The 21,516-nt window shown below is 39.1% G+C and overlaps 1 protein-coding gene across 2 annotated transcripts in view; it reads right to left on the minus strand.

The window, feature by feature from the left end:
* slit3 (slit homolog 3 (Drosophila)) overlaps nucleotides 1–21,516 on the minus strand; it is a 284,688-nt gene that overhangs the window by 245,098 nt on the left and 18,074 nt on the right. For both annotated transcript variants that reach the window (XM_061724858.1, XM_061724857.1), the window contains exons 2-4: nucleotides 21,047–21,118; nucleotides 13,400–13,471; nucleotides 5,957–6,028 (exon numbers count right to left, since the gene is read on the minus strand). In XM_061724858.1, coding sequence (XP_061580842.1) covers nucleotides 5,957–6,028; nucleotides 13,400–13,471; nucleotides 21,047–21,118 — 216 coding nt within the window. The remainder of the gene's footprint in view (nucleotides 1–5,956; nucleotides 6,029–13,399; nucleotides 13,472–21,046; nucleotides 21,119–21,516) is intronic.

Consider the following 21,516-nt stretch of genomic DNA (forward strand, 5'->3'; position numbering starts at 1 on the left):
CAGCATTATTAGGGACCAGAAAAAGCTAAAAACCAACAAAAAAAAAAAAAAGATGAGAGGATTCTAAAAGCTTTTCAAGTCTCCCACATGCTATCTAACTGAAATCTGACAGCTGGATCTTTGTTAAACATTTATCTCTTTACTTTCATTGACTTTTTATTGCAAAACATTATTTGCTCATTCACCATGAAATTGATTTCATATTAAATCTAGATATTTTATAATGCAGTGATCTAATGAAAGCGAGCATAACCTCATTGAAATAAGATCAAAATATTTGTGGGGACAGTTGAGAAGATGACACTTAGTAACGTACCTTACGCACCAATGCATTATTATACATACACATTCTTTGAAATTTCACAAATGCCTACATTTTGTTATACTTATAACCTGCATTCCCACAAGAGAAATATTTGTGAAGGTCTCTTTAGTTTGATATAACTCATTTTTATCTTCCTTGCAGTCCTTTATTCAAACTAATCAAAAGCAGCAGCAGTGATGATATGTTGCTGCTTTATTGATATCACTGGCTGCAAACCAGCGCTGGTTAGAACACATGGGCCCGTTTACACCTGGTATTAAAATCCATTCTGAGTGATCTGATCACAGGTGGACTCAAGAACAAGTGTAAACGTATCCAGGATTCAAACCACATTTAGAGCTGGTCTGTGCCACATGTGACCATATCCTTTGAGAGTGTAAACGCAATAGGGTCACATTGAAGTTAGGGCTGGGCGATATATCGAGATTTTAATATATATCGATATATTTTCAAACGCGATATGGTACGAGACAACATCGATTTTTTTTACTTTTTTTTTTAATGATTTTGATATAGCTTATTTTGTGACAAATTGACTTGAATGTTTTATTTGAGATTTGCACAACTGTCAACCTCAGTGGAAAAGTCTGCCTGTTACTGTCTAAATTGTATTAATTGCACAGTGTATTTTAATTTAATTGTTATGCAGGAAAGGGATATTTGTTTTATTTTATTCAAGAAGCATTTTTATTCTCTATATGCAGGCAGTTTATTTTTATTTCATTTGTTTTATACATTTTGATATTGTGCAGACCTCTGTTAATAAATGTACCTGTGTGACATTTGGCACGAGGCTTTGTATTAAAACTTTTTAAGGGTTTGCCTCAGAAAAAAATTAAGCTAACAGAGATGCTATGGTATAATGCTTTGGGGGAAACCCCTATTATGGCACAGAAAAAATATCGATATATATCGAGTATCGCCATTCAGCTAGAAAATATCGAGATATGACTTTTGATCCATATCGCCCAGCACTAATTGAAGTATCGCTGACATTGGTAATGCTTTTCCGTCAACACACAAGGATACTGCTTTACGTACAGTAGCAACAGTATCATATTAAAGTTTGAAAAAAGTCATGAGTCATAACTGATAACACCAGACAATCGTAACAACATGAACACATCACGTGTCATTTTGATTTGCCTACCTTAGTTCTTCTTTTAATTTAATTTCAATCCTGTTAAGTCTTTGTGTTGTCTTCCATTATTTTTAATGTTTTTCATTGTCATTAGTTTTGTAAACGTACAGTACAATTAAACTAGAAAGACTAGGTGCGGTTTACTACATCAATGCCTCCCAAAGGTTAAAAAAACCACACACATTTAGTTTTGCTTATTTGCAAATAGGGCAGGAGAGTGAGCACTGATCAGAGGAGACATGTTAATGCCAGGTGTGAACAGAAGTACTTAAGGTTGTCCGTTTGTGATCAGATTAGTCAGAATGAATCTTAATACCAGATCTAAACAGGGAAGAAAAAAAAACGTATTCAGGATCCGTACATACTATACATGCTCACATACTTCTTCTGAGCATCCACATCTTAAAAGAAATGCACGTAAAACGTGAAAACTGAAGATGAGAAAGTGAAGATAAGATGTTGAGATGCAGTTGGGCTCAGGACCATTAGACACAGAAACTGATACCCGTGAATTCACTTAGCAAGGTAAATGATGCAGTGTGATGTGCACCGAAGCACTTGCGCTCCAACCAATGACCTGCGTTTTTTCCACTATAGTTTTTGTGAGTATGCTGCATCTCAAACCAGAAAGTCATTGCACTCTCGAGCAAATGCATTTTACCAAAAGCTCGAGCTCACAGTGCGCAACAGTGTGCGTCTGTGTTCATGGGCTGTGAGGCCACAGTCTCTGCAAACTGTGGGGGGACACGACCACAGACTGCACACAGTAAAACCCACAGACTCCAGTCAACAATCCATCTATCCCACCATCCCTATTTTTGTTTTCTTTCTCCCCTATCAAGCACCAGAAAAGCCATATAATCTATTCTCTCTATCCATCTATTCACAGTCGTCATCCTCCAGCAGCATACTTTCATCTATCTATCTCTCACCCTTCACATGGCCTCTTTCAACTCTGGTTCATCTGTCTATGAGGTACTCATGAGCCACACTTACTGCCAAAGACCGTTTTCCAATAGGCACCACCTCTGATTGATACATTTACTTTGAACATCCCAGTAGGATTAAAGGCTCCGCTAAAAACTATTATCCTGCCTGACACATCTTGTCCTTACCTCCACCCACCCCTGTTCAACGGCGAAACCTCCAACCCCTGCCTATTTTTTCCCCCGTTAATGCTAGTCATGATCCTCCCCCTCCTCCCTTCTCCAAACCTCAAACCGCATAGCTTTAATAGGAGGGTTAAGAGGTAATTCCTATCACACTGCCATCATTTAATATCTAACCGAGGCTGACAGAGAGGAAGGTTACGAACCCAAACCAGAAAGCCACCAGCAAACATCATTTTCTCCTCCTTCTAATGCTTGTCCCGTTTTTTTACATCTTCGCTCCTCTGAATTGTTGTCATCTTCTCCGATTGTTCTGCCTCCATTTGCTTCTCTTCTGTCCTTCGCTCTCCCACTTTTTTTTTTTTTACACCTTACTTTTTAAGATTATCAAAAGTTTCTTGCTTTTGCAAAAAAGTAGAGAGAAAAAGAAAAACAAATAAAGAAAAAAAAAAGAGGGGAAGACCAGGAGAAAACTCCAGACACTGTAATTTAGTTTGTGCTGATGGCAAAGTGGGGATAAAAAGAACATGAGATTTATAATGTTAAGTTTGGAACATTTTCACCCTTTCCACTCTCCTGAATTGTCTAAGAGGTCTGTGGGGATCCATATTCAACCGGTGATAAATAAGAGCTATCGAGACCAATTAGGGGTTTTATAAAAGAGTAATCCAGGATGTGGAGAAAATAAGACTGTCACTCAAGAGGAGAAAGGGTCAGAAAAAGAGAGAAAAAGAGAGAAAGGGAAAAAAATTGTAGGAGTATGTGTAAATGTGTGTGTGTGTGTGTGTGTGTGTGTGTGTGTGTGTGTGTGTGTGTGTGTGTGTGTGTGTGTGTGTGTGTGTGTGTGTGTGTGTGTGTGTGTGTGTGTGTGTTGTTTGTCTGTGTTTTCAGATGTCACTGTGTCCTCCTATTGTTCGCATGTCTGTTACTGTTACTGACTGCTAGTGATGCTAGAAGCCACAGATGACGTAAAAGACAACTTGATTTCAGCCATAACAGTCTACTTCCCTGTCTTCAGCAATACATCACAAATCACCACAAGTATATGAAACACACAATCAGTCTGCCCAGATATTGAAACAGAGTGTGCACCCCACCAAGACGATTTCATCTTTCTGTGGTTTTTACACCAAATAACACATCGCACTGAGAGAGAACTACAGACAGCATTAATCAAGTCATGAAATCGTTCCACACTGCAGCAAATACAATTCTTGTTTTTGTTATTCATACTGATGTGAACTACTCACTATACGTTTGTATATATATAATCAGAGGTGGACAGAGTACTCGACCCCAGTACTTGAGTAAGAGTACAAATACTACTGGTCAAAATTTACTCCGTTACAAGTAAAAGTAGCTCAGTCAAAATATTACTCGAGTAGAAAAGTACTTGCTTTTAAAGGTACTTAAGTATTCAAAAGTAAATGCTTTTAAATTTACTTTAAGTAAAAGTAAGAGTAAGAGTAAGAGTACATTTCTTATTTTCCACATCAGTAAATTACTATATTTTTTCTAAATTAATTTAAGTTGTAAAGTTTAAGTTGTAAATGTCTGTGGTTTGTCTGTGCCCTCGTTTTTTACTCGGTCGAACTCAATACGGCCAAGGATTTTGTGAAAGTCCCTGCTCCGAGTCCGGCTTATTATCAGACTCAGACGACTCAGCGGATTGTCTTTCTTCTCCTGACGCAGGTGTAGCCATTGTTGCGGCTCTGTCTTGACAAACGCAGGCTACTTTGGCGGTATCGTTTTGAGGAGGCTTGACGTATTTCCGCTTTACGTACATCCCAGTGGAGAGCGTGCACTGTGATAGGTCTCCTCCTTTGACAAAAACAGCTTGTGTCCAATAGGATTTTAGGGAAGAAGAAAAAAGAGCAGACCTGAAAGGAACGAGTACTTTTCAGCCTTCCTAGAAATTTACTCGAGTAAAAGTAAAAATATTTGTCTTGGAAATGTATTCAAGTAAGAGTAATAAGTACCAAAGAAATCTAATACTCAAGTAAAGTACAAATCCTCTGGATATGTACTTAAGTACAGTACTCAAGTAAATTTACTCCGTTACTGTCCACCACTGTATATAATGTCACTGCCAAACATAAATGACAACAATGGCTCTTCATAATGTCAAAATTTGATGTGATGTACAAATTATCATGCCTAACAATCTGGAGAAATAAGCAGTTACTCTTATCAACTCATAGGACATTACTGTACCCTGCAGTACACTGTAACACTGAAACTACTGTGGTTGCTCGTATCTACTTTAACTGTTGCAAAACCAAGCTGACTCCAGTTGACATACTCTGCAAGGAATTTAGACTTACAGTACTTTTCAAGGCTCTTATTGGACGAAGTTCTTTAGCGGGATCCTCCTTTAATTTATGAGTAGCTTTACAATCCCCTAAAAAGTCAATAATGTGAAAAACACAGAAAGACCTTGCCCAGAGGAGCACACCTTTTCAACAGAGAAGCATTAGAACTGCTTCCAAGCCACTACGCCTCATGGAAATATTATAAAAACGACAAGTAAAATGGTGCGTTTTATGTCTCATTGCTGGCATTCCCTATTTCAACCAATCAAAACACTCTTGCGCAAAGTATATGCAGAGATGTACGTCGTATAGCATTTAAAGCATCAATAAACTGCACATAGGAACACAAATCCATGATATATTAGTTAAGGAATGCTGGCAACAATTACTGCAGACACACACAATCAAGAACGAGTATCCACCTTCAGAGGCACAATCAAACTCAAATTCACTTGAAAGCAGTCCAATGTAAACAGCTATTAGGTTTAAAAGGTGTTTCAACCTTCAACCTGAGCTGAGAGAGACTCTCCGAGGATAAGAAAACCTGAGTGGAAATGAAAAGTGAAGGCAGCAAGAAGGAGACAGGGTGGATGCACCAATGGGAGTAAAACAGAGCAATAGAGAATGTCTGGGAATGTGAGATGAAAAAGAGAAGAAGAGAAGGAGGGCAAGTGGGAGGTTTCACTGCATCAGCTTGACCTGCTCTTACACCCCTAAATACTCTGGGAAATGTCCATATTCCTGAATAAAAATTCCACATTAGTCCAAGCAAAACATTCACTGCAGGCACACTCCACTTCTTTAAACTATACACACACATATCGTGTACATCTGACACTCCCAGTCCTTCTCAGCGCTCGACAGGAGCGCACATCGCCCCCGTGTCACCTGGCACAAGAACCGAAGCCCACACCTGGATCAAAGTTATGACATCGCACCCTGGCCATGTTTTCAAAAAGATCACGTAACACATCAAACGAGACAGAAAAGGAGAAAACGAGTGATGGTGGGAGTGTCAAGAATAGATCCTGGATGGAGGAAGAAAAAAAAAAAAAAAAAAAGTACTCACACTCGGCCCAGTTTGGGGTTGGACTGGAAGAGAAGCTCTGGGAGAATTTGGAGTTTGTTTCTGTTCAGACGACTGCAGGGAGACACAGAGGGAGAAAAATGTAAGAAAATATGTCGAGCTTGGACGGAAAAGGGGAAAAACACACTCTAAGGCATCAGTCATATTCATGCGTTTGTGTTGACTGAACAGTCACCACAAAGTCGGTTCGCTCACCTTGAAGGTCAGTAGGTTCAAACTCATGAGAAGGTTTGTGGTTTCCTGTGATTGTGGCCTACGGGTTATCAAAGTGGGATTTCTGCGTGTCATTTACAGGCTATCAGTCACTATGTGCTAGGAATGGGCGATATTTTACCGTTCACGATATACCGTCAGAAAAATTCCTCACGATAAGAATTTATCATCTCGCGGTAAAAACGATAAATTCCCGTTGATGACGTTTTTGTGTAAAGCTGATTTTTGGAAGGAAGGAAGGAAGGAAGGAAGGAAGGAAGGAAGGAAGGAAGGAAGGAAGGAAGGAAGGAAGGAAGGAAGGAAGGAAGGAAGGAAGGAAGGAAGGAAGGAAGGAAGGAAGGAAAGAGGAAGGGAAGAAGGAAGGAAGGGGAAAAAAGAAGGAAGGAAGGAAGGAAAGGGGAGAAGGAAGGGAGAAAACAAGGAAAGGAGGAAGGAAGGGAGAAAAGAGGAAGGAAAGAAAGAAAGAAAGAAAGAAAGAAAGAAAGAAAGAAAGAAAGAAAGAAAGAAAGAAAGAAAGAAAGAAAGAAAGAAAGAAAGAAAGAAAGAAAGAAAGAAAGAAAGAAAGAAAGAAAGAAAGAAAGAAAGAAAGAAAGAAAGAAAGAAAGAAAGAAAGAAAGAAAGAAAGATAAATTCCCGTTGATGACAAACATGGCGGATCTGAGAGCAAGATAGATTCATAGTTAAAAAGGTGGAGTTGAATTGGTATTTTTTTGTATCGTCATTTTTATCGTTATCGGGATAAATGCCAGAAATAATCGTGATACATTTTTTAGTCCATACCGCCCATCCCTACTATGTTCTTTAGTCAGGTATCACTGCCCTGGCAGTGACGGATGAAACATTACTGTGCAACCGTTGTCCTCATATCAGCTACACAAATTTAACCTGCTTGTTTGTAAAAGGTTTTAAGAGGCGAAATAATTTAAAATACTACAACTACCACTACTGTACGCTTTTATCCAAAGCGATTTACATCTGAGAAAACAACCTAATTAAAAAAAAATCAAATAGGAGGGTCCGGCTGGATCAGTGCTGGTCAGACTGCTGTTGGACACAGGTGCTGCCATGCCAGTGCTAGAACTTTTTTTTTTTTTTCGCCCAACCAAACAGTCCATTTATACCAGAAGCAAGTAGTGGCCTTCCCATCATTCCCACGGCCCGGCTTGTGACCAAAGGTGATGGAGCGTTTGCAGTCCGGGCCCCCAAACTTTGGAACTGTTTGCCTGCTGAGATCAGATCAGCTAAATCCCCCACTGCCTTTAAATCTTTACTAAAAACATTCCTTTTTAGAAAAGCTTTTATTGTGGTGTGAATATTGTTATTCATTTAAGGTTATTGAAAAGACACCATCATACGATCATCTTGTCATAAGTGCAGCTTACTCAGTGCTGAGTCCTGCAAAGAGCGGAATCTTCTAACTCATTCTGATGAGCAGAGAAGTTAAACTAAATGCAGAAATGCTCCTTAAAGAGCTGAGTCTTTAGCTTGCTCTTAAAAGTAGATACAGACCCTGCAGGTCGGACAGAGTTTGGTAGGTTGTTTCACCATCGGTGAACAATGGAGGACGAGCACGTGGTGGTGGAAGCACCATGTGTCTGTCACTGGCTGAGTGGAGCTGTGGAGAGAGAGTGTAGCTCTGGATGAAGCAGTGAAGGTATTGAGGAGCCGTATGTGTAATTGTTTGGTAGCCAGAAGCAGAGCTTTGAACTTGATGCGCGCTGCAACTGGAAGTCAGTGCACAGAGATTAGCAGCGGACTGGTAAAATACACATACCAGTCAAAAGCGTCCTATTCATTTGAGTGTGAAAGTGTGTCCAAACTTTTGACTGATAGTATGCATACTGCGTGTATGTATTTATAAAAAACGTCCTCCATCCTCTGCAGTAGTGTCAGATGCAGCAACCTAAGTGACAGCAGCATGAGAAGAAGGAACATGAGAAGTTTCAAGGTTTGAAGGACGAAACAGAAAAGATGTGGAAGGTGAAGACAGCAGAGGTGCCGGTGGTAGTTGGAGCTCTTGGAGCCGTGTCCTCCACGTTGAGAGTTGCTCCAGCAGGTCCCAGGAGCAACATCGGATATCTCAGTCCTGGAAGCAGCATAAATACTGCACCGAACCCTGGAGCTCCCAGGTCTCTGGTGGAGGACCCGAGCTGGAAGGAGGCAGGCGTCCACAGAGGACCGGGCAGCTGGAGTTTATATATAATGAACACATGGTCATTATTTACAGTGAGAAGCAGTAAAATATAAAGTGACTGAAAGAATTGTGGTGATGAAAAAAGAAGCATGTAAAAAAGAAGTTATAGATGGAGTGTGTTTGAGGTGAAAGATGCCTCTCCCTGAGTGTGCATGCGTGCTGAGGAAAGGTGGGGTCGGCTGAAGCCGAGACCGATGAGGACAGCGGGAGCATTGGGAGTGAAAGTGTTATCAGGCTACCAAAGCATTTGGCTGAGAAATGAGCCGTGGACGGGAAAAGAAAAGAAAAAGGAGGGCGGGAGGTTACAGGGTCACAAAGTAGAATTTGTGCTCGAGGAGACGCAGACATGAACCTTTAACCCTTGTGATAATGATAATAAGACCCTGACTCGAGCTTCCTTGTGCTCCAACAGCGACAGAAGTGCAGTCCACGTAGAGACCTCCGCTTCTTGCAATAACTGACCGCTGTTTCAACAAAACAACTGCTTGCATGCAAGTGGAGAACATGATCGGGTACTGTTACAGTTATTAATCATTTTCAATTGTTCACTCCGAGCACAGTTTTTACGAGAACAATCCTTTGGGTATAATCAAGTTATAGTAATAACTATTTAGTGCTCAGAGCCTTGAAATTACACCACACCACAAGTCCATGAACACTATATTTTTGATATTTGGAAAGCTGGGTCGATTTGTCACAATCAAAAAAGTCCAACACAAACGGTTTGCAGACTGGGAAGAATTGAACTTCCCAATACAGGTTTTCTTTCTCTCTCTCTCTCTTTTTTTTGAATTTAAATGCAGAAATGTGGAAAAAAATATTTATTTTTCAAAAGTCCTGTTGTACACTCCTTTTCCAATATATCCATCAAATGTTTTGACCATTTTTCGGAGTTCATCGTTCATGAATTCACACAAATTGATGTTCTGACATGGTGGGGGATAGTTAGGCTCCACGTTTTTCACATTGTGACTCCATAAATCACGCAGACTCAGCACCAGGACCTCTCACCCTTAACCTTTCACCCCGACAGGCCAAACATCAGAGACCCTGCCAGGCATTTTAAAAACCATTTCGCTATCAGCATTAACATTCCTGCATAAATATAGCCTAACCCAATTCTTTGCAGAGGCCCTAAAAGTAGATTATTTTATGAGACAGCTGGATTTGGGAGAGATTTACTAGATTATGATCACAGGTCAGCGGCTACTCTTAAAGGGGCTCGTGTAGATGCTTAAAGCGTCAGTAAAGCCAGAACTGGAAACTAGAAACATTTGTCTTAGTGGAAAAGTAACATCCACCCCTCTTGCCGATTGGTTGCAACAAGAGTTGGATTTTTCAGTCTGGGTCCATTCCATCGATGCATCTGGTCACTGATAGAACAGGAAAAAATATGAAAGACTTATGGCTCATATAATACCTTGCCTTATATTTTCCCAAGTTTCCCTCAGCAGCTTTCCCGATGGCTCGGACTTGGCATGTCATTTTAAAAAGTACATAAGGCTTCCAGTAAAACAAATGAGATAAACATACAACACTTTGTAATTTATTTTTAAGATAGAAAGAGCCAATATCACATGTCTATGTGTGCCAAATGTGGTGACAATCTGCTTTCAGTATCTGGCGTGATCGTCTTCTGCAGCACAGAACTGCTACTTAACGTTTCCAGTAAGCGCTGGTCGGTCCCCCACACGAGTTAAAAGACTTTTCTAACCCACGGTTTTGTACCAATCAGTTGGAATACCCAAATGACTGCGGGAGCCTTTAAATGAAGTGCTCACTTCATGTTGGTCCACTTTATTTTTGCTGGATGAAGGTCAGGTATTTTACTTGATCCAAAAATTAAATATGTTCTTCGAAAAATGTCTTTGTTTAAACAAATCGTGTGCTTAAAACTGCCGTCTCGCCAGATGTCTGTTAAAATTTACAGACAAATGACCTGAAATTTTCCTTTCTAATTGTCTGGTAAAACCAAAGTCATTGCTCCATCGGTGACAGGAAATGTGTCCTGTTCCAGATTCAACCAAACAGGTCCAAATCATACATGCCACTCGCCTTGATTTTACAACTCCTGGAAGAAAATGTCCCTTTTTCGTGTAACTCTACAAGGGTCAAATTGCAGCTAATTATGATGCATAGAGCTTTTTTCATGTTGTTTTTTAGATATTATTTCAGAGTAGGAGTTTCCTCAACACAACGATAACCATCAGTGGCACATATATATCACCAGCTCGTTGATTGTGCCAATGCAAGTAAAGAAATAAAAGAAGAGTGGTCCAACAGTGAATGTTACCGAGCCCGTGTGCTAATGGGGAATTAGGATGTGATTTTGACCCAGCAACAACCTGCTGCCTTGCCATTACTTCCATACAACTTCCCTATCTGTGGGTGCAACCAGTTAAAAACTTCATAGAGATGTGTTACCTCTAATTACCATCAGAGAGAGCTCTAAAAATGTTTTGTTCAAATCTACCTCATGACATCACCATCCCTTTCAAACAGTGACATTCTATTCTATTCTTGCTTCACCTCTACAAAATAATCCTTCAACAGCTTTTCTAGGGTGCCATAGTAATCGTTACGTAAACTTAGGGCTGTGCGATTAATCGATTTTAAATCTAAATCGGATTTATTAATCAAAATCGATGTTAAAAAAGGAAAATCGGAAAATCGATTTTCCTTTTTTGCAGCTGGCTGCATTACAGACAGAGCTCGTCTAGTCATCTTTGTTTGGTCAAGAAAATTGTAAATGTTGTCACTTTACTAAACTCAAGGAGGATTTACAGTAACTTTCAATTGCACTTCATTCCCAATAGGGAAATTTTTTGCTATTTTTCTTTAAAAATAAAGATAAAATATTTGAAACAATTTATTCCATTGTCTTTTGTAGTTTTACCAAAAAAATCGAAATCGAAATCGAAAATCGGGTTTTCAGAGAAAGAAAATCGGGATTTTATTTTTGTCCAAAATCGCCCAGCCCTACGTAAACTCCAGATGCTTGCACGTGTACTTTAAGGTGAGCATTGGTTTCATTTTTGTTGATGTCGTTCATTTTTTGTATAAAAGGTGCTTTATAAATAAAGTTTTATTTGATTAGATTTTTATCATTATGAGCATTAAAATAAGCCAATCTGATTTAATCAGCCAGGAATTTAGGTAATTAAAAGTTACTCTGTTTTCATTTGTAACAAAGGAAACTTTTACACACATTACCCTTAAACTATTAAAATCAGAAGGGTGTTGCAGTTTCCATGTCTTTGTTACTAATCTGAATAAATGTGGATTCATGGAGTCCAGGCTCTTTAGAGATGGTTCTGTGACAGCAGTCTTATTTTCTAAGGTTCACACAATTTGCATTATTATAGACTAAAAACAAAACAAAACAACAACAAAACATCTGGTAAGACTTTAAATGATCTTTGCTGTATAAACACCAGTGTAGTCACTCACATCTGATCATCTTTTCAGCAGATTCATGCATTGATATGCATTATTGCTTCATTTCCTCAATAAACAAAACAATACGTATTATATTTAGGCCTATGTTGTTAAAATGCTGTCTCTTTATCTATTTTTAGGACTTGTCTGATTATGGTTTTGGATAATCTTTGTGTCAAACCCTCCTTGGACCACCAGATCTTGTCATGACCTGATTAATGAAACGCGGCCTCTTGTGTGATCTTGCACACAAGTGTTTTGCCCCTTCACTTCCTTCACCTCTCATCTCCAACCTCTGCCCCTGCCTGACATAATGTATTAAGCAGCTTTTTAACACAAAAACAAACCAGCCCATCCCTTCAGATGTCAAATATCCATTTGAACATTGTGGTCATTTCACATCTCTAGAGTTTCTAGAGTAGAATTGTAATCAACTAAGCACTTTGTCTATCTTTGCATAAATTTGGAGCTATAATGCGACTTATCTAACACACCCTTTTAATTTGGACTTTGAAATGCAATTAATTTATATTCTTGCTCTTGTGTATTTTGAATTCTTCCTTTGTGAGTACCACATTTGAAAACATTTTTCATTTTCTTTTTTCTTTTCGATCAATAACCCAAAATGTCTTGAAATCACTCATGTACTCTAATAACACTGTGAGATGTGGCAGTAATTCATTAAAGCTGCACAAGGGATTTCAGTTGATGTTAAAATATCAGTTTTAATTTAATTTGAAGGATTATTTGCTTACTTTCAAGTTCATTTGTGCTCCAAACAAAAGTAGTCAGGATAGCGCTGTGTCCGTCCTCCTCCCTACACGCAGCCATAAACATGCAGGTGTGCGTGTAGGAGGTGTTGTGTTGTGCTCCGACACCTCCGTTCTGTTGACTAAAGCCTCGGTGTGAGCTACTGCCTGCACAAAACACACACTCACAGGCACAAAGATGGCACCTGTGGGAGATTCTGAGTTGCCGTGTGAAGTGAAGAGGATATGTTGGGTACCGATCAGATGAGTCCTGCGAATATTTGCTTTTTCAGAACAGGTGTGACGTAGGGCTGTTCGATTTTGCCCAAAAATAAAATCTCGATTTTTTTCTCTCAAAATCCGATTACGATTACGATTATTTTGACAAAAGGCAAAGAAATGATTTCAAATATGCAGTTTTTTTATTGAACATTTGCCCCAAAATGAATGAATAAAGTGCAAAACTCTGTAAAATAAGTTGAAAAAAAGTTTTAAAAAATATAATAAAATATAAAGTTTTATCTCTGAAAAAAAAAATCAGCAAATCAGCACTTGCAAACATACAGTAAGTTATATTTCCAATTAAAAAAAAAAAAAAGTGAAAAATCGATTTTACGAGTTTCACGTTTTAACATCGTTCTAATTACATAATCGCGATTACGATTTAAAATCGATTAATCGAACAGCCCTAGTGTGACGCATGACCTGCGTGTGTTTGTGTCCAGCCTGGCGGTTCTTGTTACTGAGATCAGCTATTTTACTTTCATTGTCCCCGTTTGGTTTTCTTCCCCTTATTAAATGACACACCAACAGTAAGAGTGTGTAACTTACAGTCTCTCCAGCAGTCTGAGGTCTTGGAAGGCTCCTCTCTCGATAACGCTGATTTGGTTGTCCTCCAGATGACTGCATCAGTGCACATAAAGAGACAAACAAGAGAGAAAAAAACAGAAGCAGCTAAGGTTACAATTGTCATTTCAGTCTTCTTATCTCTGACTTTACACAGTTGTCATGGGCATTGCTTTAGTTCATTCTGAACGTCAAAGTGGGAGGCATCCATTCAGTTGACGGAGCAGAACCATCTCTGGCTCACGCAAAAAGCAAAAGAGGAAGTCGCGCTAGTATAAACATGTAATCAGTGCACTGAACAAATTAATCTAGCATGCTAAAGCAATGTTTAAAAACTGTTTATGACACTCAGCATTTAACAGATGTTACAGTCTAGCGGGCCAAAACAAATAATCAACAACCCATCCCCTGCAATTCTTCAGTGGATATCTTCTTTATTTCCCCTCCGTCTTTCATGTGGCCCTCCCAAAGTAATGCATAATGCTCTCTTTTCTCCTTCTCTCCTCTCTCTGTGTTGTCGTGTTTTAGGGGCAAACTAAAGCTTTCCAGATGGGTCCGAGAGAGGAGAAAGGGAAAACATCTCGACTTAAATATGTGTGTTTATTTTTTGTCTGAGGATGTTCAGAGTGACATCTCCTAAGAGGAACAATCTGGCTGATTTGAGACAGACGAGGAAAGAAGAAAACAGCAAAAAAAAAAGAAGGCAGAATTATAAAATAAAGAAGTGTATGAGCGAGAAGATGGACTGGGGGACGGACATATGAAAATAAAGAGAAAGCCAAAGAAAAATAAAGAACTTAAAAAAATGAGAGACATTATGTTACATGACAAGTCAGTTTTGATTTTACTTTGTTGAAATGGTATTTTAAAGAAAATGTTTAGACATGCCGCTATTTATCAATCATTGGTCATGTTACACACACACACACACACACACACACACACACACGCACTCATTGATTTGTTTATATTAGTGTCGTTATCTTTTGTGACACGCGCTGGATGAGTTTCTGACATGTTTCCTGACCTGAGAGCGCTTCGGGCAATGAGCTCTGCTGTAAGATCATCAGGTTAGTAGCTTGTTTGGCAGCATGAACCTTTCAACTCCCATTGCTCACTGTGGTGCACTGTATAGCTGAGATAAGGCCCACAGGTTCACAGATGTAGTTTTGGAGAAGTGGGTCACATTTCTTAGCTGATGGGTCACATTTTCTCTAACTGGAATGTACCACTTTTATTGCCAGAGTTGTGCATTCCAGTAAGAGAAAAGGTAAATCATGTTGTGCCATAATGACATTTTCGAATAGACACCGACTACTGTCATGTCATTGGCAAAACATGTTGTTACTGCCGGCCTAGTTTTTGTCCAATTATGACTTTTTGGTTGTATAAGTTTGGGCAAATGAAGAAGCCCGGGTCATGTGCTTCACGGTGATTACATTTGGAGTTTCATGCGTTATTAGACTTGTGGGTGGCATTTCCGCATCTTTTTGCTGTGTCTTTTAGGCAAATTCAAGTTACTACTGTCTTTCTGCAGAATATTTTGTTAATTGGCAGTGGTTCAGAGTTTGAAAAGGAAGAAGCTGAACAAAACTTGATTGCCATCCGTCTCATCTTCAATTACCTCTACGTCCTCCTAAGAAAACTCAGAATATTGACTTTCTTCGGCCTTCGCCATGCTTGCTTTCTGTCACTGCTAATCCAAAAAAAAATATGCTCAGGGCTTTTTTTGGATAGATGGGTGAATATACAAGATGGGAACTGGGAGACTGAGAGATTGATGTACATATGGCTGAAAACAATGCAAATTATCACCTGTCATATCTTTGTTTTCCATATATACTACCTTAACTTAGCACATATGCTCTCTATTTTTCTTTCTTTGCTTTTTTTATTCAAGTCTTTTCAGTGAAGGAATAATGGCTTTATATGGCCTTTTTTAAGAGTGCTCCTGTTTTTTTTGTGCAGCCCACATGGGAGCGTTAAGTTAAAAATCAGAAAGGTGCTTGTGTTAACAGTGACTATAATTTTGATTCAGGCATAAATCGGACTTTGGTAATCGAGAGAGTGGACAAGAAGTAGTCCTGGTTGCATTTGTGCACCCAGGTATCATTTCTCAGACCACAATTATCGCAGTTAGAACAGAAAAAGCCCATTAGTAGAAGAAGTAGGTCAACCAATTGCTGGAGAGTGTTGTTTTTAATCACATTACAACTTACAAGCTTGTTGTGGGCTTTATAGTTAACACTAGTGTGTGGGAGCACCGTATTTGATGAGGCTCTGGAATAAAGAGCTCCCCGGCGCTGTGCAATTGATTTTCAGCCAAAGACTAAATCCTTATTTTTTTCTCTTTTTCATTAATTAAAATAAAGCTAACCAGGTTCATAGAGAAACTGAAGAAAATATATCTTTCTTTGCTTATGGTCAAGCTCACCAAGTTTGGCTTAATTCTGGTGGCAAATTAACAATGACCAACCATCTCCAAACTTGGCTCTTGCATTAATGGACGAACCAGGATAAAAACACAAATGGTAACGTCCAAATACAACATGTAAAGTTGACAGATGTACCTGCACACACCCAGCAGGCATGAGGAACAGATCGCATATGCAAGTAAAGATGTAAAACACCACCAGACGCAATCTACCGTACAGCCACGATGAACTGGTTTTATTTATTTAGTGCAGTTGCCTCCTTTTGGTCCTCACAGAAAAGCCTATCCACTACACCCCAGGGAAGGGCAAATCAAGCAAAATCTTTGAAAAACTATCACTGTTTATTTCTCCAAATGAGGGATTGACCAAATGCTGATTTCCTGAATGAAGTTTAGAGAGATTGAGAGACTTTAAGCCAAACACATGGCGTGGGGAGTGGATGTTGGAATCTTACTCTAATGAGGTATTGCTTTCGTATTGTTCTGTATCAGGCATTAATCATTTACAGAACGATGGAGAAAGATGAAGAAAAGAGCTGAAATAAGATTTGAATTCAAGTGTGTGGAGGCCGGTGTGCCTAATAGCCTTTTTTGGTCAGCCATATTAGAAAATCTTCGTAGCCATCATCAAAAGCCCGATGATGTCATGGTACCTTTTAGCAAACCGCTAGAAGTTGGCCTCTGAAGGTAAAAAGGAAACACTTCAGGGGATATTAACTTCCCTTGTTTGCACACAATGGGTGAGATGGCATTCATGTTCCAGTATCAAGTTCACCTACACATAAATTTGTTAGGAATTAGTCAATTTCACCGCAGTCTGGAAAAGATCTTGCGAAGTGTGATTGCCAAAGATATTACGCTTAAGTATTGCGCCTGTGGTGTGCATGCAAAGACAAGCTGTGTTTTACTGAACCGAATATTATGACCGCTGGATAAAATTACAAGTTTTTGGATGAATGCAAAGTGATGCTTAATGGTTTATCAGATTGCAGAAGGCTGTCTCACATTGATGCTATTTTGTATTCAGAGTTGGAAGACATGCACTAAATAATTGGCTCAGTGTGCATGCCTTTATTTATTTTTTCTGCTATGTGATCACTGCAGATGTTAATGTACAACCAGGTCACTTAGGTGTTTAGATGTTTTTGAAAAGAGTTACATTACATGTAAGTGTTTCTACAGGATGACTTATCAGTAATTACTACAGCATAGCATTTCAAAATTATACTTTTTTTTTTTTGTTAACCTACCCTGAGAACATTCTTAAACGTTAAAAGTACCAGAAAGTTTTCCCATGGCGGGAAGGTGGATGGAACGACCTGGAACCCCAGACCCGTCGGTTTCTGCGCGTCTGTGTATGACAGAGGTCTGATGAGGACCAGTAACGTCTATTGGGCCATAGATAAGGGTAAAAGCTACCATGCTTTTGTTCATTCTTTGATGCATATGCAAGAATGTGTGTGAGCATCAGCGTGTGTGTCCTTTGTGTTTGTACATCTGTGTGTGTACTTTCTCACACTATCTCCTCTTTCCCATGCCATCTCCTCCCAATTTCTTTAAGAGATTTAGAGCAGGGAAATGTCACAGCAGTTTATCGCCAACCACATGAAACAAGCTCCTCACCAACCACACGCAAACACACACTCACACACAGACACAGCCTATATTGCTTGGTCTTTCTCGCCCTTTTCTTATGGACAGAATACAAACACGTAAATTGTACTTTTCTTCCCCCCCTAACTCTTTTTTTTCTTCAAAACACTCAAGCACAGATCAAACCTCAAACATTCGTTGAAATTAGTTCCAAGATCCACAAAAAAACATGGCTTGGATTATATAAAAGCACTTACAAATGCAAACACACATTTGAAGAAACTCATTTCCACTCCTTCAGTGTAGTTTGTATGAGGAGTGTATTTTTATCTGTCGGTCTGGTTAAAAAAGAGTGAGGAGGGAAGCTGAATGCAGCCAACAGTGATTATAGTTATTAAAGCTCTCTCTCTCTTTCTCTCTCTCTCGCTCTCTTTCTCTCTATCTCTCTCTCACTCACACACACACACACACACACACACACACACACACTCACACATACATACACACAGCAGAAAACACAGACACACACACAAACATTTCAGCCACTTGAGGCAAAAGAGTGAAAGTCTGTGAAGTCAATTAGGACGACTGAGGGGAGATGAGCAGTTCTGCTCTACTGACTGCAGCTATTTAAGCAATCAGTTTTCAAAAAATGACTCCTGGACTCATTGACCAGGGCAACTAGAAGATTCAAATAGTCAAGCATATTTTTTGCCAGCCAAAATAACAATTGTCTTTTTTGATTCACATTAGGGCTGTTCGATTAATCGATTTTAAATCGTAATCGCGATTATGTAATTATAACGATGTTAAAATGTGAAAATCGAAAAATCGATTTTTCACTTTTTTTTTTTTTTTACCTTGTCTGCACACATATTAATGATGGATACCATATTAATGATACAAGACAAGTGCCCCATCGGAGAGGCTCTTTAGTGTAGGAGGGGGCGTTGTAACATGCCACCGGGCATCCCTCAAGCCAGATGCGGTAGACCGGCTCGTGTTCCTTGCAAAAAACTTGCAAATGTGAATAGCAAATGTGTGACTGACATTACACACCTCTACCTCCTTCATGGGTTGCATTATTATTTAGCATGCAAAGACCCAGTTTAATTACAAAATGTCTTGTTTTATTTAATTGGAAATATAACTTACTGTATGTTTGCAAGTGCTGATTTGCTGATTTTTTTTTTTCAGAGATAAAACTTTATATTTTATTAGATTTTTTTAAACTTTTTTTCAACTTATTTTACAGAGTTTTGCACTTTATTCATTTATTTTTGGTTTAATAAAAGCAAAGTTTGCACTTAAAGCCAAATGTTCAATAAAAAAACAGCATATTTGAAATCATTTCTTTGCCTTTTGTCAATTCTCAAAATAATCGTAATCGAAAATCGGATTTTGAGAGAAAAAAAAAATCGAGATTTTATTTTTGGGCAAAATCGAACAGCCCTAATTCACATTTATTGTTGTTTTATTATATTTCACCCAAAGAGTAACGTGTCATATTAAGTTCCAGTTTAGGCAAAAGGACACAGCAACATTTGGAGTAAGTCCTCATCTCAGCATCTATCCATCCATCCATCCATTAATGCATCCATTCATCTACATTCTTTAGAATTTGGTTCCAATTAATTCTTAATTAGGGTTACGTTTGAATGGTTGGGCAGTTAACGTTGGACAAAAATGACAGACTCTGAGCCAACCAGAGGAACGGTAAGTTGCTTGTGTTTGTTCAAATCAGACGGAGACAGCTCAGGGCAGGAGCAGCATGTGTCAGGACTCGGTGGGGAGTCTGCACAGAAAGGAGATTAGTAAACAGTGGATTTTATTTATCAAAAACTCAAAGAGCTACCACAGCAGGATAGTCCATAAGAAACTAAGACGCCTCGAAGCTGGAGGTCAGAGAAACAGAGAGAGGAAAAACATAAGAAACGTGGCGAGACATGATGACAGACAGACTTTAGGGAGAAAATGAGACGAAAGATAACGCATATGTGCAGGGTCTGAGGGCAAACAGGTGGCACAATCAGGGAAGCCATGGCTGAACAAGACACAGGTGGAAACAGCAGAGGAGACCAACATGGGAGGAAGGTGAGGGTTGTTAAGAAACTGCCTACAACATTACCAGAAGGTTCAGAATTAGTATAAATGTAATATGCATTCAAAAAGCAACACCGTCTGCAGTATCGAGAAAATACCCAGATCGTGTCCTACTTCTTTAACAAATATTCCACTGATCCGTATGGCTTTAATACTGTATCCCATAATGGAATGAACTGCAGTTGTAGTATTTACGGTACCATTAACCACCGTACCAGTACCCAGTACATACTGAATGCAGAGTATACATTATGAACTTTCGAAAAGTGTCAATACTATACACAAAAAGGAAAAAACACAAGAAAATCTGAACTAAAAGTAACCTTAGGCCTTGAAACCTATATTTCCAAGCAGATATCAGATTAGGTGGAATCACCACTTCAGAAACATGAATTTGGTTAAAGCTGTACATGCATTAATCTTGAAGATGGAAAGTGAAATTACACTTTTTAACTCAGTCTTCTCTAATAATTCAGGAACACATAAGAGGTAGAAGTGAACTTTAGGCTGAATTGTTTCTTCTTTTACTGTTACACAAGAACTTTGCCGACATGGCAACACTCGGTCCAAAAGTTGCACATCATCATCATCATCATCATCATCATCATCCTCATCATCATCATCCTCATCATCGTGTAACCAGGTCAACATCTTGTTGAAGTGTCTCTCGTTTAATAATAGGAGTCTTGCTGCTTGTTACTGGCATGTAACCTCACAATTACTCTATTACTTAACCTTGTAAATATCCAGTAATTGTGGAATTCAACTGCTAGGATAGGCCAATCGCTTTCTCTCCTGCCATGAAGGCCTTCATTAGGATGGGAAACTTTATTTTATAGAGACTTGTTCCCCCTATAGGCACATACAGGCCCATTAGATAAATATAGCATTTGCTTAATTGCTCCAGCATGGCAGTTTTTTTGTTAATGGTTTACCTTGTAAAAACACAAATATAAGTCGTAATAAGGTAATAAAGAACGAAGGGGAAAAAAAGCAGACAAAAGACCTGTTGGTACTGTACTGTACCTGATGGGCTGAAACTCCTGTTACCTAATTTCACCAAATGTGAGACTGAAAAAAAATATTAGTCAGCAGCTTTTTATGAAAGCCCCGTGTCCACAGCAAGCAGAGGACAGAGTGCTTTCATAAGTCTCACAGACGTCTATTACATACAAGTATTTCCAGCACCGCAATGATGTAAAAGTGTTTCTCTGCTTCCTTTTTTGCTTCGGAGTTCAAGTTTCAAGTTTCTGTTCACCAAACCTGAATATACTATTGGTATAAAATCAAACAGGAAACTTGTTCTCTCTCATTTCAAACACATATTTCAGATATTTAAGTTTTTTTGGCACCTACTATCACTGATTCCTGTAGTACAATGCAGAAGTAACATTACAGCTCCAAAATGTCTGACAATCCTGAAATTAGAAGTCCTGAATTGTTTATCACCCCCAAATGAAGACAAAAACAAATAATCTCGACAACAAAAGAAATAAACTTACAGAATCCTGAGGTTTTTGAGCCCAGAAAAGTCCACTTTTGTGATCCTGGTGATGTTGTTTCTGTTCAAATCCCTACGGAGATAAGAAAAGAGATTCCAGAGATTAAACAATCTGCTTCATTCATCTGAATGTAAACAAGTCTGTAGGCAAATATACAGCACGGCTATAAAATGGTTTACAAAAAGCCTGTGAATGTCTTTGTACATCCACCGAGTAAATGTGCGTTTGTCCACATTTCTTTGTGTTTCCAATGAGCCGCGTGCATGAATGTGGCAGCGGGACGGAGCGTGAGAATAGCCCACAGCAGACGAGCCCACACACATATAACCAAGGTCACAAACATACAAACACAAACAAACACAAACCCAAACATACAAGCTCTCCTACCGTACAGGCCCCGGGAACACACATGCAGCCCCTGCAGAGCTCAGGCACTGAGAAGCAAAACTTCAGTTGCAAGAGCAGAAACA

The sequence above is a fragment of the Cololabis saira genome, chromosome 7 (genome assembly GCF_033807715.1).
Source record: "Cololabis saira isolate AMF1-May2022 chromosome 7, fColSai1.1, whole genome shotgun sequence".
Classification (NCBI taxonomy): Eukaryota; Metazoa; Chordata; class Actinopteri; order Beloniformes; family Belonidae; genus Cololabis; species Cololabis saira.